Source organism: Engystomops pustulosus, chromosome 6 (assembly GCF_040894005.1).
Source record: "Engystomops pustulosus chromosome 6, aEngPut4.maternal, whole genome shotgun sequence".
Classification (NCBI taxonomy): Eukaryota; Metazoa; Chordata; class Amphibia; order Anura; family Leptodactylidae; genus Engystomops; species Engystomops pustulosus.
Genome location: NC_092416.1, coordinates 10,883,837 through 10,901,379, shown reverse-complemented (window position 1 = coordinate 10,901,379; position 17,543 = coordinate 10,883,837). Strand labels below are relative to the sequence as shown.

The 17,543-nt window shown below is 43.4% G+C and overlaps 2 protein-coding genes across 3 annotated transcripts in view; both read right to left on the bottom strand.

The window, feature by feature from the left end:
* Positions 1-17,543, bottom strand: part of LOC140134567 (myeloid cell surface antigen CD33-like) — a 336,522-nt gene that overhangs the window by 302,562 nt on the left and 16,417 nt on the right. The gene's annotated exons all lie outside the window — the stretch shown is intronic.
* Positions 8,849-15,631, bottom strand: LOC140065210 (uncharacterized). The gene is made up of 4 exons (XM_072112813.1): positions 15,622-15,631; positions 10,250-10,516; positions 9,278-9,544; positions 8,849-8,913 (listed from the first exon to the last, which is right to left on the bottom strand). The coding sequence occupies exons 1-4, from the start codon at positions 15,629-15,631 to the stop codon at positions 8,849-8,851; spliced, it is 609 nt and encodes a 202-aa protein (XP_071968914.1).

Genomic DNA, 17,543 nt, shown 5'->3' with positions numbered 1-17,543 from the left:
TAACTCATGTGACGGCAGAAACCTGATCTACAGGTTGGTTTACTGACACTATTCTCATAAAAACATGATAACTGCAGTTCACACTTCCTCTACTCTCTCTATATAGATATATTGATCAGTGTGTCCCAGAGTGCAATGTGTTTTTGATGCATCTCCATAGAATTGCATGGTGCATTTTTTCACGCGCGTGACTTGCAAAAGTAGAGCATGTTGAGATTTAAACACGCATAAAAAAAAAATGTGCATGTGTGCGTGAAATAAAATGCAAGGCTGAAACGACCCATTAATTGCAATGGGTCAGAGAGCAATGCAAGTTCACATGCGTGAAAAATGCAACTGTGAATGGGACCTAAGTCTCCCGGCATGCACCTTGCCTCACCACGTCATAACCGTGCAGCAAATATTACAGAGCTGGTCCTATTCCTGTCCGTATTTGAGGGCAGTCATTTTCTACTGACTTGGGTGATGTTAGTGGCGCTCACCCATCGTTGACAGGCCGGCTACAAGTGACACACCATGATCTACCATCAAAATCTATTGTAATAAACCATAGACATTACTGATAGATCCAGGCACCGGAACTGTGGGAATCTTCTTATATTTGTTACACATGGCTTCCTTAGTTCTAAAATGAGCTTAGCTGAGGGGCTCCGGGGGTGTTTCCAGAGTGTCTCTGATCATTGTAACAGCCTGTAAAGATACAGCACTAAAGGGCTCCAGAAACAGAAGTAGGTTGACGTTAGAAGGAAGGTGGGTAACAAATATAAGAAGATTCCCACAGTTATGGTTCCTGGATTTATAAGTAATGTCCCTTGTTTATCCCTTGTTTATCACAATGGATTTTGATGGGAGATTTCCCATTTAGTATTCAGATCATTTCTCTCATTCTCCCCTTTATTTTTTTTAGAATGTTAAACTGAAATGTGGATGCAATATATGTGCAAAAGTCCAAAATGTTCATCTTGCCCATAGTAGTGCAGATTTGTACCGTGTTGGCCATGGAGAGCAGAAGAAGAGTGAATAAATCAGGCGATACCTCTTTGAGTATAACTGAGTATAATTGATGGTGGAGCTTTGTAGAATACTAGTTCTCTTCGTCAGACATGATGGGGCAGATTTACTTACCCGGTCCATTCGCGATCCAGCGGCGTGTTCTCTGCGGTGGATTCGGGTCCGGCCGGGATTCACTCAGGTAGTTCCTCCGACGTCCACCAGGTGGCGCTGCTGCGCTGAAGTTCCCCGGAATGCACTGATCTTCACCAAGCCGGACCGAGTGAAGGTAAGCGCGAATCCCGCAACCCTTTTTTTTTAAAAAATGCTGCTTTTTTTCAAATCCGTTGGGTTTTCGTTCGGCCACGCCCCCCGATTTCCGTCGCGTGCATGGCAGTGCCAATGCGCTGCAATCTGATCGTGTGCGCCAAAATCCCGGGGGAATTCAGGGAAAATCGGCGCAAATCGGAAATATTCGGGTAACACGTCGGGAAAACGCGAATCGGGCCCTTAGTAAATGACCCCCGATGTTTTGCATGAAACACAAAATTCACAGCATTTTATACACAACCGGCAGTGATCATCAAAGGATATTCATTTTGTTAGGAAAAATATGTCGCTGTTTCGTTAGCAATTTGGAAGATACCACAATGCACCGCACAAGAATGGAACTGAAAACCCGGCTTAAAAAGTTTGCACAGCTAAACAGCGACATATTTTTCCTAACAAATGAAAATCCTTTGATGATCACTGCCGGTTGTGTATAAAATGCTGTGAATTTTCAGTTTCATGCATAACATCATGTCTGACGAAGAGAACTAGTATTCTCCAAAGCTCCACCATCAAATATACAGGCAGTCCCCGGGTTATGTACAAGATAGGGTCTGTAGGATTGTTCTTAAGTTGAATTTGTATGTAAGTCGGAACTGTATACTTTATAATTGTAACCCCAGACAGAATTTTTTTGGTTTCTGCGACAATTGGATTTTAAAAATGTTGGATTGTCATAAGAACCAGGATTAACAATAAATCTTCATTACAGACACCTGTGATTACTGTTATAGTTGATTATTGTAGCCTGAGGCTATAGTACAGTAACTTACCAACATCCAGAGGGCTGTTTGTAACTAGGGGTCGTATGTAAGTCAGGTGTTCTTAAGTAGGGGACTGCCTGTACTCAGTTATCCTCAAAAAGGTATCGACCTGATTTCTTCACTCTTCTTTAGTTTTTCCATATTGTTTCACTTGGATAGTTGAGAAAAAAACCCTCTGAATAATCCTTTATATAAAATACATCATTTTATTTGTTTCACTTGAGAATCCGTGCACAAACCCCTGGAATACAATTCCATACCCCCTTTGTCGGAAAAGTTGGAAAAAGGACAAAAGATGGTCTAAAAGTCTTTATTAATGTGTCGTAAGGAATTTTAGGCCTTTTTTGGTGTGTTCAGGAGCAATAATTAATTCCTCTCATTGGGGCTCATTTACTAAGGTCCCAAATCGCTATTTTTCGTTGGGTTTCCCGAAAATTACTGATTTGCGCCCAATTGCCCCGGGTTTTTGGTTCACGCGATCGGATTGTGACGCATCGGCGCCGGCATGCACGCAACGGAAATCGGGGGCGTGGCCGTCGGAAAACCCGACAGATGCGGAAAAAATGCGGAATTTAAAAAAAAAATGTGTCGCTTGACACGCGTTTACCTGCACTCAAGATAGGACGATGAACTCCAGAGAACTCCGGGGGACTTCAGCGCAGCAGCGACACCTGGGCGCACTTCTTTAGTGAATCGCCGGGAAAGACCCGAATCCTCGACGGAGAACGCGCTGCTGGATCGCGAATGGACCGGGTAAGTAAATCTGCCCCATTATGTATATACGCTCCTTCTTCCAGCCTACAGAGAGAATAGGGGAACACCCCAAATTGCATTATTTATCCAGACAGCATCACATAATACATGGTACAATAATTTCACACAACACGTAAGTGTAATAACATCAGAGTTGGATCATAACTAGAACAATAAGATATTGTTCCATATAGATTGTTCAATAATAATAAAAAATTAAGTGACTTTGGGGGACAAAACAAACAATCATAAAAAGCTTTAGGAACGGAAGAGAAAAGAGCAAGAATTTTTTTTGTATCAATACAAATATCCTACAGATAAAAGTATCACAGCTAAATCAATATTTTATCTGATTATGCAGCCTGTGTGTAGCCTGTATAGCCCTCCCCCGCTCTATTAGCTGTTGGTGAGCGGGTGCTTGGCTCGCGACCATTCACTCTCTCCCCGATCCCTTGTTCCTTGAATAAATCTCGGCTCAGTTTATTTTTACAGGTCTCTCTGTGTATTCAGTTTTGGGGTAAATCGGTAGCTCTGGGGGGTTTAGCAGTGAAAATGACTGTAGCGTACAGCACTTCATCCTCATCCCGTTGGACGCCACTTGAATGGGGTTGGATACACTTTGATTCCTGTGCAAGAGATAAGAGATTTCACCATAAAATATCAATTTAAAAGGGAACCACCAGCTTTTATGCCCCTAAAAAGCCATCCAGCATTTATTGCAAACATATAGTATAAATAAAAGAGGAATAGAGATTGTAATGTGTAATGGAAGAAATTCAAAAAGTTTTCCCATCGGGCTTGGGTGGGAACTGGCAAAAATAATACTGTAAATTCATTAAGGTACCTAAAAAAAAAAGGATTTTATAGTATGGAATATTTATTGTAGATTCTCCTGACGCCACCTACCTCAGCTTCCTGTTTAAGTTTGCAGACGTTCTGATACATCTCAGTAGATGAGTCTGCGCAGGTCGTCAATTCTTCAGCTTTCCCATGAGTTTTCTTTTTGTTCATTTTTGTCCTAAACATTTTTTGAAATAAGAATAGAAAATCACTAGAAATATCATGTAGATATTATTGTACACAGCACACCAGGTGGTCAGGAAGGGTATTGCAGGTAAATAGGGAATTTATCCCCTAAGGACGCAGCTCAGCCCCATTTTTTGTATTCTTACTTGTGTTGCTTTATAATAACTTTTGAACACTGTTACTTATCAAAGCGATTCTGAGATTGTTTTTCCCCACATGTTGTACTTCATTTTAGTGGTAAATTTTGGCTGATAAGTTTTGCGTTTATTTAAAAAAAAAATGAAGAAATTATGAATTTTGGGAAAAATTTCCTATTTTCAAAATCATCGCATTTTCAGGCAGATAGATTTATCGAAATTTGTTGCTGTATAACATTTCCCATGTGTCTGCTTTACATTTTCATAATTTTTGAAAAGTCTGGATAATTTATTTTGATGTAACGCGGCCTAAAAATCAAATAATGGTTTTCCGTATTTTCAGAATTGACTAATTTGGGGATAAATACTGTTTTGAATGAAATCTTAAATATTTAACATTAAAATCCCCCCTATTTAGTCAACTCATTTTCAAATCTGCCCCCCCTCAAACTATCAGAAACAGCTTTTAGGAAGATTGTTAACCCCTTGAGATCTTCATAGTAATTAAATCAAAATGAAGGTGAAATATAGAATGGTCAAATTTTGTCGGTTATACGTTCATTTGGCCTTAAATTTTACACATTTCAAAAGTCAAATGAGATAACCCATCTACAAATCTGTTATGCAATTTCTCCCGATAACAAAGACCCCCCACATGTGGCCGTTACTTGTTTTATGGGCGCACGGCGAGGCTCAGAAGGGAAGGAGGGACCTGCAGCTGCCAGGATTTTAGTTCTCATTAGCCCCTTTTGTAGGCTATAACATTTCAGCTTTTTTGTTATTTGACAGCATTTTTTTTGCGGGATGAGATGGTTTTTCCAGTGTTACCATTTTGGGGTTGGTATCTCCTATTGTTGAAAATGTATTAATTTTTTTTTTCGAGGGCAGCAGTATTTTTTGTGAAACTAAATAGGTAAAAATTGTAATTTTTGGCAGGTTTTTAACAGTTTTTTACGGCGTTCATTGTGCGGGTTCAATAATGATTTACTTTTATTCTACAGGTTGTTACGGATGCGGTGATACTATATATGTGGCGTTTGTGTTATGATTTAGACTTTTTTGTGCATTATATGTCTCTTTATATGTTATGGGGCTCATGGCCATTTTTCTTAACCCCTTAAAGACAGAGTATTTTTTCGCTCATTTCTCGCTCTTCTCCTTCAAAAATCCATAACTTTTTCATTTTTCCATGTACAGAGCTGTGTAAGGGCTTATTTTGGGCAAAACAAATTTTACTCTGACATTATTTTTTGCTCCATGCCGTGTACTGGGAAGCTGGAAAAAAAGTCCCTTCTTCTGGTATGAAGGGGAAAATGGAAGCAATACGCTTGCATTTGCGATTATTTCAGAGCTTCTACGCCAGTGTTATGGCACAGAAACCCTAATAAGTAAGTCCTTATGTCTTGGTTTTTATGATAGTTGCAATTAGACTAGGTACTAGGTACTTACTGTGTTATTAGTTTGTAAAACAGAACGATTAAAGTGCTAAAACCCATTCCACACATGAATCCTATTGTGATGTCCCAGTATGAAAACGTATCTGTGGAACAAAAATAATAAAACATATATACATTTTTTTTATGGAACAAATTTATTTATAAGATTTAAGAGATCCCAACTGGTGATGAGCTGATCCATGGTAGTTCATGTTCAATGAGTTCCGCCAAACTTTGGGAAAAAGTTTGGTTTAGGTACCTGCACTTAACCCTTACTTTGCCCAAAACCCCATTGAAATCAATTGGACTCGAGCTTTGTGACCCAAAAATGGCTGTAAAATGGGGTTAGTAAGGGGCAAAGGGATGGAAAATGGGGCTAATAACAGAGTAATCTCCCTGACATAAATGGGCTACAGAAAGTACATAAAAATAATCTGAAAAATTTAAATAAATAAATGTTAAAACCAAATAGAATGCTGTAAGGTCACTTCACCAGAAGATGGCATGGTATTCTCATATAGGGATAAGAAGCAATGGAATACCGTCCTCTCATTGTGCTAAATGATGCTATGGCTACCAAGACCTAGTTTTTTCCCCTGGACTATAAGATTCTTTTGGTCATCTTTAACACTGCACTTTATAAATATACAACACAGATATCATTGTCTTTCACAGCTTTACAGACTGCCCTGAAAGGGGCAATTATTATCTTTCCCTCACAGCCTTCTTGCCCTGCCTTACTACCCTCAAATGGATAATTATCCAATTATTACTCTTAAACTCTTTCCCTCTCTATCCCTACAGCAACAGTCTCTCTCCAGCTCACTCCTGGCTGGAATGTTCCCGGGACCTTTTATTCGGCAGGGTCACATGTCCTCCTGCCTGGTTGTTATGGGCTGAACACCAGTTGATTTTCTCAGCTGAACACCAAACCCAGAATCCAATTTATGGCTGATTATCTACCTGAAATTTCCCAATATATATATATATATATATACAAATGTACAAATGTAGCAGATGAAATGAGTTAGTTGCTGATAGAATACAGTAAATTACAAATATTGTGTTACTTATCAAGGTAATGTTTGCTTTGTGCAGGTAACATTTGCTTTGTCTATGATCTCTTAAAGAAAATCTTCATAGGCTCATGTGATGCAATCTGAAACTGCTTTTTGAGAGGGATAAGAGAGCACATTATGCCATGTGGTACCAACTAGATGCTTGAAAGTATCAGTTAGGGAAAGTTGAGGGCAGGTATAACATCTGTAACAGTCAGTGTTTGCCCATCAGATTGGAAGAGTAGGCAGAATGTGTATTGTTGATAGAAATCTATGTAGGTAGTTTGCAATTTGTTTTGCAGAATCTCTGCCTTATCCTTGCCTGGCCATCTTAATTGATGTCCACCACATTTGTGTGCTGTCAGGGAACTGGCCCAATCATGTCTGGACTGAGACTATGATATGTCATATTAGGTTTGTCTGCAACGTTCCCAGTGTTTTCTATTAGTCTTTGAGCTTCCTGTGTTTGTTTTGTTCTGTTTTTGTGTCTGTTTTTTCACTTTGGATCAGGAATGTCTTAAAGGAAACCTACCACTGCTCGCATGATAAAATCATGCGAGCAGACCACCCTGTAGGCTATTTAATACTGATGCCAGCACATACTTTAGTTAGGCACGGCGATCGTTAGTTTAGATAAAAAAATGTTTTACTTACCTATCAAAATATTCCTCCGGTGCTACCCCTACGTCATCTTCGGAAGGGAGATGTCTTCCGATCTTTAATTATTCACGCCTCCTTCATTGTAGCCGTTTCCTTCGGGTGCCGAGAGTCGTGACGTCACCAAGCTCTCGGCACCTATCGCTGTCCGGCTGCGTGAGACTTAGTATCTGCGCATGCGCGATAGGTGCCGAGAGCTTGGTGACGTCACGGCTCTCGGCACCCGAAGGAAACGGCTACAATGAAGGAGGCGTGAATAATTAAAGATCGGAAGACATCTCCCTTCCGAAGATGACGTAGGGGTAGCACCGGAGGAATATTTTCATAGGTAAGTAAAACATTTTTTTATCTAAACTAACGATCGCCGTGCCTAACTAAAGTATGTGCCGGCATTAGTATTAAATAGCCTACCAGGTGGTCTGCTCGCATGATTTTATCATGCCAGCAGTGGTAGGTTTCCTTTAAGCTTTTTGTAGGCTAAGCAATTAGCTAGGGACAGCTGAGGGTTCTAGCCTTATGACTCACTGTCCATGTCTGTTCCACCTTTCCATTTTGGTCCATCACATAAAGCAAAATAACAGAAGAAGAAAGAAGAAGAGGTTAAGAGGAAGAAAAGAGAAAGATAAGGTAGATACAAAGAAGAAAAAGACAAGGCGTGGGAGAAAGAAAAAAAAGAAGAAAAAAATTTAGAAGTATACATAGAAAGGGGATAAAATAAAGAAGATGACAGTGTTTGAGAATGAAGAGGGAAGGGAGTAATTATGTACAATGAGAATAAAATAAAAGAGAAAAAAGTAGAAGTCTTAGGAAAAGAAGTTAGAAGAGGAAAAGAGAAAGATGAGAAAAGTCAGGGGGTGGGAATGTGTAAAAAGAAGTAGTAAATAAGAGAAAGAAGAAACTAGAAGAAAAAATAGTTGTCAGGGTTTTGGGTCAGAGGAACCCCTGGACCATTGCGGGAGATGTAACTAGCCGACACCTGGGAATGGAGTCCAAGTGGCACCTGGTTTTCACCAGAGCCGGAAGCAAAGCGGGATGGTCTTGCTGTGGCAGTGTGACTAGCCGTGGTGGCAGTCAAGGTTGAGGAACAGAAACGAAGTCCAGGCTCGGGGTCAGGAACAGGCAGAAAGTCTGGGCAGGCGGCAGAGATGCAGCAGTCAGAGGTCATATCCCAGGTCACAACAGGAGGTCAACAAACAGGAAGGGAACAGGAGCAAGGAACAACACAGGAACTCACAGGTAAGCTTTCCCTAAGGCAATATAGCTCAAAGATCCGGCAGGGAGTCCTCGGAACAGCTGGCGTGTGCGCGCCCTAGGGAGCTGGGACGCGCACATGGACCAGACCAGAAGGGAGCAGGAGCATGGAGAGGTGAGTTTGATGCTGGGGCCGGGGAGGGGGGGGGCAGCACCACAATGGAGAGGGGCACGGGTGAAAAGAAGGAGAAGAAGAAGGAGGAGAGAATAAAACAGAAGTGAAATAGTAAGAGTGGATGAAGATGATCAAAAAGTATGAGAAACAAATGGAAATAAGAAGCAGCAAAGAATGAAGCAAATAGGGGAAAAGGTGAAGGAAATGGTGAAGATCGAACTGAAAAAAATTGAAAGATTCAAAATAAAGAGAGTATGAAGAGGCAAAGTAGAAAACATAAAAGAGGAAAAAGGTAGAACGAAGGGCAGAATGAAGAAGTAATTACATTAACTTAAAACCAAGAGGATAAACAGAAATACTCACGCATAGTCAATTGAGTCCTTAGTTCTGAAGCATCTGAAAAAATAAATTAAAATTGAAAAATATTTCCTGCTTATTAGGAGGCCCCCTCCTTAACTAAACGCCCTAGAAACAGTCCGTCAATGCCCACTTGCTAATGCAACCGTGCGTTATAGATATCTTGAGGTAAAGGTCTATAGTATATTACATTGACGTGGACCCCCCCCAGTCCACCATATTAATGATACCATCCCAGCTTATCCCAGCTTTCTATCTTAGATTAGATGTCTGCTAGTTTGTGATGAAGATAGTTGGAAAAGCTGCACCATTCAAGTCCAATTTTGTAAAAGATTATGATAAAAAATCTCAGGTGGGTAAGGTCAACACTGAAGACTAATATTAGGAAATTTCATATACGTACTAAAGACATGAAGAAGAATGGATTTCTGAGTCGTGTTCCACCTGGAGTTTGTCATCTCACAGGTGATGGTTGTGTTATCATCTTCTAGTGATGGGGTAAATGTTATAGTAGATGAATTCTTCTTCCAGATACCAGGAACATTACTCTTCCTCCACTGGAAAGTATTGGGTGTAGCAAGATAATTCCCAGGAGGTGAGCAGGTCATGGTCTTATTCACACCAACAATTACTGTCCTAATATCTGAGATGACCGGTTTTCCTAGAGGATCTACAAAAGAAACATCCAATCTAAATTCAATCAATTGCAGTACATGGATAAAAATGAAAAAAAGAGAGAGAAATATTCATAGTAAAACATGTAAAAGGGATTTGGACAGACCTCAATTAGAACCAACCCCAGCATTAGAAAGTAGGTAGATCCAGCAGAATAAATTGTACATAGGACTAAGCATTACATTCATGCTTAGGATCAGTAGGGGACAAAAAAATTAGACCAAGGCTGGGAAGAGGGATGGGCAACGATTTTACCGCAACCACATGGATTGCAAATATTGCTATATTTAATACACAACATGAAAATGACACCAAAAAGCAATGGTGGATCCGATTATTGGTATTTTAGGCAGGCACTATGTTCCTTAGTTCTTCATAAACAGCCAACCTTCTTAAACAGTCATTGGCCTCACTGCAAAAAAAAATAACCAATTGTATTGGCATCTTTAAGGGGTCTTAGTTTTTTACATTGACACGAGACCCTCATCCAAAATATTAATGACTCAATCCCAATTATCATTTCACATTCAGAATACATAAAGTAATCAATAAAGTCTAAGTCGTTACTTGTGGAACAACTGATAAAGACTTGAGGATACTAGTTGGAAAGGTCTTCTCAAATGGGGGTCGTCTTCTGCTGGAAATATTACACCATTTTTGTGATAGACAATCCTCTGATTAGGAAACTTCATATACTTACTGCATACATGAAGGAGAAGGGTTTTCTGAGTCGTCTTCCCCTTGGAGTGTGACATCTCACATGTGATGGTTGTGTTGTCATCATCTAGTGATGGGGTAAATGTTATAGTAGATGAATTCTTCTTCCAGATACCAGGGACATTACTCTTCTTCCAATGGAAAGTTAAGGATGTAGCAGGACAGTTCCCAGGAGGAGAGCAGGTCACTGTGTTCTCCACACCAGCAATCACTGTCCCAAGATCTGAGACAACTGGTTCTTCTACAAGGTCTACATGAGGAACAACCAGATGTGTATTAGTCAACTTTTAATTCAATTTAAAGTGCTGATGCAATATCAGTTTCTACAATGGATGAGAGACTAAGATTATAGAGGTAATGATTAGAGATGAGCGAGCACTAAAATGTTTAAGTGCTCGTTATTCGAGACAAACTTTTCCCGATGCTCTAGTGCTCGTCTCAAATAACGAGCCCCATTGAAGTCAATGGGAGACTCGAGCATTTTTCAAGGGGACCAAGGCTCTGCACAGGGAAGCTTGGCCAAACACCTGGGAACCTCAGAAAAGGATGGAAACACCACGGAAATGGACAGGAAACAGCAGGGGCAGCATGTATGGATGCCTCTGAGGCTGCTTAATCGCACCATTATGCCAAAATTATGGGCAACAGCATGGCCATGACAGAGTGACCAAGTTCCATAACGTATCTGGTGAAACACCCGAAAAATTAGCCTGACACAGCTCGTTTGATAAGGGGGCGACAAGTGGAGGCAGCCATGGAGACGACTTCCATGATTAAGAGTGACAGTATGGGGAATCCATATTGCTTCTATGATTGAAACTTCAGGTCTCCAGCATGGCGGCGACAGATGCACCGAGTTCCATTATGTATCTGGTGAAAAACCTGAAAATTCTGCATGACACAGCTCGTTTGATAAGGGGATTATGTGCTGTATATCCTCTCGTGCTCCAGCGTCTGGGGTATAGAGAGTTGAAAGTTGCGCATGGAGACATTGGTGGACGCTGTGGAGGATCATGGAGGCAAAATGGACAGGAAACAGAAAGGGCAGTATGCATGGATGCCTCTGAGGCTGCCTAATCTTGGGATGGAGCTGGCTGTCCGCTGCCAGGCGAGCTATTGACTGTCCAAGCCCCTGTCTCTCGGCTCCTCCCCACCCAAAATGGGCCTGGGGGCCAGAAGCGTTTACTTTGAAAAAATTATAATTTTCAAAGCAGGCGGGGTCGTTTGAATATTTCACCTAGGAATAATGGAATAGCATAGTGGTTCTGTTTTTAATAGTTTTTTCGGAAATGGTTCCATGATTAAGAGCGACAGTATGGGGCATCCATATTGCACTCCTATGATTGCAACTTCAGGTCTCCAGCATGGCGTCAACAGATGGGCCGAGTTCCATTATGTATCTGGTGAAACACCTGAAAATTCTGCCTGGCACAGCTTGTTTGATAAGGGGACGATGTATGGAGGCAGTGAACTAGTAGTAGATTAAGGGTGCTGCAGTTAAAACTATGTTAGTTGGATCTTGGGTTGGAGCTGACGGTCCGCTGCCAGGCGAGCTTTCGCCTGTCCAAGCCCCTGTCTCTCGGCTCCTCCCCAAACAGCACTTCTAAGAACCTTTTGTATAAGATCAAGTGTAGTAGTGTTCTTATAAGTTTGGGTTATGGCGGGTGAGGGGAATGTAAACAGATGTGCAAGAAGCGCTGAAATAATATCGGTAAATGATAAAAGTTTGCCAGTATATTTTGTGGATAACACAGCAGGGTGGCGACAAAGTTAACAAGTTTGATGTGGAAGCCATGAAAACAACCCAAAATTCTGCCTGACACAGCTCGTTTGCTAAAGGGGCGATGTATGGAGGCAGCTATATGGACGACTTTTGGAGGCAGCTATGAAGATGACGTGTGGATGTAGCAATGGAGACAACGTGTGGAGGCAGCTAAAAAGACGACGTGCGGAAGATGCTATGGAAACAATTTAATTTGGATAGTGCCTGTATGTGGCAGTCCAAAAAAGTTTTCAAACCAGAGGAGCAGGTAGGTGGACCTCCAGAAAAATTAAATAGATTGAGTGCCTGTATGTGGCACTCCCAAAAATTGTTTAAAACAGAGGACCGGGTAGGTGGCCCTCCAGAAAAATTAAATACATAGAGTACTATAGCTAGAGCCAGTTGGCCCTGGCAAAATATAGCCAGTTTCCTCTGCTTTAGTGTACAAAGAGGAGGAGAAGGAGGAAAATGAGGAGGAGGAGTGCATAAATTATTCAGGTTGAGCTTCCTTCACCTGGTGGAGAATGGAAATCCTGAGAAATCCACGCTTTATTCAACTTGATAAGCGTCAGCCGACAGGCGTGTACGCTCATCGGTGATGATGCCACCAGCTGCACTAAAAACCCGCTCAGACAACACGCTAGCGGCAGGGCAGGCAAGAACTTCCAAGGCGTACAGCGCCAGTTCGTGCCAAATGTCCAGCTTTGAAACGCAGTAAATGTAGGGAGCTGTGTGATCTTTTAGGACGATGGTATGGTCAGCTACGTACTCCCTCATCATCTTTCTGTAAAGATCAGGTGACAGTGTCTTGCTGGGGTGACATAAAACTGACAAAGGCCTTGTAAAGCGTACCCCTGCCAGTGCTGGACAAGCTGCCTGCTCGCCTACTCTCCCTCGCTACTTGTCCCGCAGAAGTACGCCCTCCATTGCTACATTGCTAGCGCTGTCAGAAGGGAAATACTGTTTCAGCTTGTGCACCAGGGCTATTCAGGGTATTCATGCATTCTCACACTCCTTTCCTCTCCAGGGATGAGAGTGGAAAGAATTTGCTTGTATCCTGGGTCCAGGAGAGTGAATACCCAGTAATCGGTGCTGGAATAAATTCTTTGAACGCGAGGGTCACGGGATAGGCAGCCTAGCATGAAATCTGCCATATGCGCCAGAGTCCCAACTCGCAAGAATTCACTCCCCTCACTGGCCTGACTGTCCATTTCCTCCTCCTCCAACTCCTCTTCTTCTGCCCATACACGCTGAACAGTGAAGGACTGAACAATGCTCCTCTCTTCTGTCTCGCCAACATTCTCCTCCTCTTCCTCCTGATCCTCCTCCACCTCCTCCGATATGCGCTGAGAAACAGACCTGAGGGTGCTTTGGCTATCAACAAGGGAATCTTCTTCCCCCGTCTCTTGTGACGAGCGCAAAGCTTCCGACTTCATGCTGATCAGAGAGTTTTTCAACAGGCCAAGCAGCGGGATGGTGAGGCTGATGACCATCTGTGTTGACTCCTCAAAGTTACTCAGCACCTGACAGATATCAGACATCCACGTCCACTCCTCATTGTAGACTTGAGGAAGCTGACTGACCTGACTACCAGTTCTGGTGGAAGTTGACATCTGACAGTTTACAATTGCTCTGCACTGCTGGTAAACTCTGGATAACATGGTTAATGTTGAATTCCACCTCGTGGGCACGTCGCACAACAGTCGGTGAGCGGGCAGTTGGAGGCGGCGCTGCGCTGCCCTGAGAGTGGCAGCATCTGTGCTGGACTTCCTGAAATGCGCACAGATGCAGCGCACCTTCGTGAGCAAATCAGACAGATTGGGATATGTCTTGAGGAACCGCTGAACTATGAGATTTAACACATGGGCCAGGCATGGCACATGTGTCAGTCTGCCGAGTTGAAGAGCCGCCACCAGGTTACGGCCGTTTTCACACACAACCATGCCTGGCTTCAGGTTCAGCGGTGCCAGCCACAGATCAGTTTGCGCTGTGATGCCCTGTAATAGCTTTTGGGCGGTGTGCCTTTTATCGCCTAGGCTCAGCAGTTTGAGCACCGCCTGCTGTCACTTGGCGACGGCACTGCTGCTGTGCCTAGAGCTACCGGTGCCATGCCCACGGATGGTAATTCGGTGGAGGAGGGGTGGGAGGAGGAGGAGGCATAGTAGGCCTGAGAGACCTGGACTGAGGTAGGCCCTGCAATCCTCGGCGTCGGCAGTATATGACCAGCCCCAGGGTCAGACTCGGTCCCAGCCTCCACCAAGTTAACCCAATGTGCCGTCAGAGATATATAGTGGCCTTGCCCGGCAGCACTCATCCACGTGTCTGTGATCAGGTGGACCTTGTCAGAAACGGCGTTGGTCAGGGCACGGATGATGTTGTCTGACACATGCTGGTGCAGGGCAGGGACGGCACATCGGGAAAAGTAGTGGCGGTTGGGGACCGAATACCGAGGGGCGGCCGCCGCCATGAGGTTGCGAAAGGCCTCGGTCTCTACCAGCCTATAGGGCAGCATCTCCAGGCTAAGTAATCTTGAGATGTGGACGTTGAGGGCTTGGGCGTGTGGGTGGGTTGCACTATACTTCCTTTTGCGCTCCAGCGTCTGGGGTATGGAGAGCTGAACGCTGTGCATGGAGACATTGGTGGATGCTGTGGAGGATCGTGGAGGCGAAGATGTGGTTTTCGCACGGAAGGTGTTTGGGCCGGGGTCCTGGGCAGGGGGCTGACTAGCAGAGGCAGCAGATGACACAGGGGAAAGAGCAGTGGTGTGCCCGGCCGGAGGTGAACGGGCTTGATGCCATTGAGTGGGGTGTTTAGCATTCATATGCCTGCGCATACTGGTGGTAGTTAAGCTGGTAGTGGTGGAACCCCTGCTGATCTTGGTGTGGCACAGGTTGCACACCACAGTCCGTCGGTCATCCGGTGTTTCTTTAAAGACTTCCGAAAATCTAGCCCTCGCCACGGGAGCTTCACTACGTGAAACATTTGGCGCTGATGCACCAGCTCTGGCCCTGCCTCTCCGTCTGGCCCCACCACTGCCTCTTCCAACCTGTTCTCGTCGAGGACTCGCCTCCGTCTAAGAAGCACTGTGTTCACCCGGCCTATCAAACCAGCTTGGGTCTGTCACCTCATCATCCTCCGATCCCTCAGTCTGCTCCCCCCTCGGACTTCCTGCCCTGACAACAACTTCACCACTGTCTGACAACCGTGTCTCCTCATCGTCGGACACCTCTTTACACACTTCTTCCACTATGTCAACAATGTCATCATCACCCACAGACTGCGACCGGTGGAAAACCTGGGCATCGGAAAAGAGCTCAGCCGCAACCGGACAAGTGGTTTGTGACTGTGGGAAGGGTCCAGAAAACAGTTCCTCAGAGTATGTCGGTTCAGATGCCAAATTTTGCTGGGAGGGGGCAGACTGGGGGAAGGAGGCTGAGGTGGAGGAGCTGGAGGAGTGCTGATTTCGGTGACATGGGTGGACTGCGTGGAAGACTGACTGGTGGACAAATGGCTAGAAGCATTGTCCGCAATCCACGACATCACCTGTTCGCACTGTTCTGGCCTCAACAGTGCTCTACCACGAGTCCCAGTACCTTGAGACATGAATCTACGGAGAGTGTAGCTCTGCGGCGTTCCCCTGCTCCCTCATCAGCAGGTGGTGTCTCACCCCACCCAGGACCACGGCCTCTGACGTCTGCAGTAGTTGGACACCCACGTCCACGCCCTCGTCCTCTACCCCTAGCCCTCGGGTTCAACATTTTCCAAATTAAAGTGTAAACTGTACATTTTTTGGGATTTTTTTTTGTTTTTCTTTTTGTTTTTTTTGTGGTTTTTTTGTGTTTTTTTTTTTACAAAACAATGTTATCCTATTGCTATGGCTAGTTTCTAACCTACACTGACAGAACACAACTGGATTTTGTGCTGTGCCTGATGATTTTGAGTTATAAAAAAAATAAAAGTAAAAAAAAAAAATCAGCAGACTGTGCCTAATTCAATCAAACCCCTTATAAATTGTCCCACTTAGATGTTTGAGATGTGTGTGTCACTAAGAGCTAAATAGAACGTTCCCAAGTCTCTCTGCAAATTCCTCACAATATGGTACTAGCTGCACTACTAGTGCCAGCAAGCCCAGCCACAGGCAAATCAACCAAAAATAAAATATATAATGCTATTGTAGCCCTAAGAAGGCCTCTTGGCTTCTCGTATGGCTAGTTTCTAGCCTACACTGACAGCACACTGCTGTGCCTGTGCCTGATGACTTTGAGTTATTAAAAAAAATAAAAGTAAAAAAAAAAATCAGCAGACTATGTCTAATTCAATCAAACCCCTATTAAATTGTCCCACTTAGGTGTTTGAGATGGATATGTGTGTCACTAAGAGCTAAACACAACGGTCACAAGTCTCCCTGCAAATTCCTCACAATATGGTACTAGCTGCACTACTAATGCCAGCAAGTCCAGCCACAAGCAAACAAAAAATATATATATAACGCTATTGTAGCCCTAAGAAGGGCTGTTGGGTTCTTGTAGAATCACTCCTGCCTAACAGTAAGCTAATAGAACACCCTAACGCTTTCCCTGACCAGCAGCAGCTCTCTCCCTAGCGGCATCCAGACAGAGAATGATCCGAGCAGCGCGGCCAGCGGCTAGTCTATCCCAGGGTCACCTGATCTGGCCAGCCAACCACTGCTATCGACGTGTAAGGGTACCACGTCATGCTGGGTGGAGTGCAGAGTCTCCTGGCTTGTGATTGGCTCTGCTTCTGGCCTCCAAAAATCAAAATGGCGGGAGATACCATTTTCTCGAGCTGGCGAAATACTCGTCCGAGCAACGAGCAGTTTCGAGTACGCTAATGCTCGAACGAGTGTGTTCGCTCATCCCTAGTAATGATCACTTTCTATTGGCTTTTGGGATGTTGAAGTGAAAAAATATTAATTATATGTGACTGAGGATTTTGGATTCTTTCCAGTTGTTCTATCTGTGCTATCCCAACACTTATGAGCATTTTTTTTCCTAGTGTGTCACATCTCTATAGTTTTTGTGTAGTTTGGATTACTTTTTATGTTTTAAGACAAGTAGATCACTCCACTGGTACAACACACCCAGCAGGAATTATATTGGCAATCTAAATTTCATTCAAAAATATTCTCAACTCAATTACATGGATATTAATTGATAAAATAAATCAGCCCCCACACATTTACCAGAAAAACCACAAAAGCCCAAAATTCATTATTAGTAACAGTTAGACCAAGGCTGGCAGGAGGGACGGGTAATGTTTTTACCCCACCACACCAATTGGAGGCAGAGTGTTGGCGTATTTTGCTGTCATTCATGCTAAAATGAGCACAAACATCATGAAAGGTCTCAAAAATTAAGGCAAGCAAAATGTTGGATACCTGTGCCCCAATATGTAATAAATAATTAATTAATTATTAACAATCTACATGAAGAAAATATGGTACATTCACCACTTTGTCATTGCTTGTGCTTTATTCTTTTATGTGTAAGTGTTA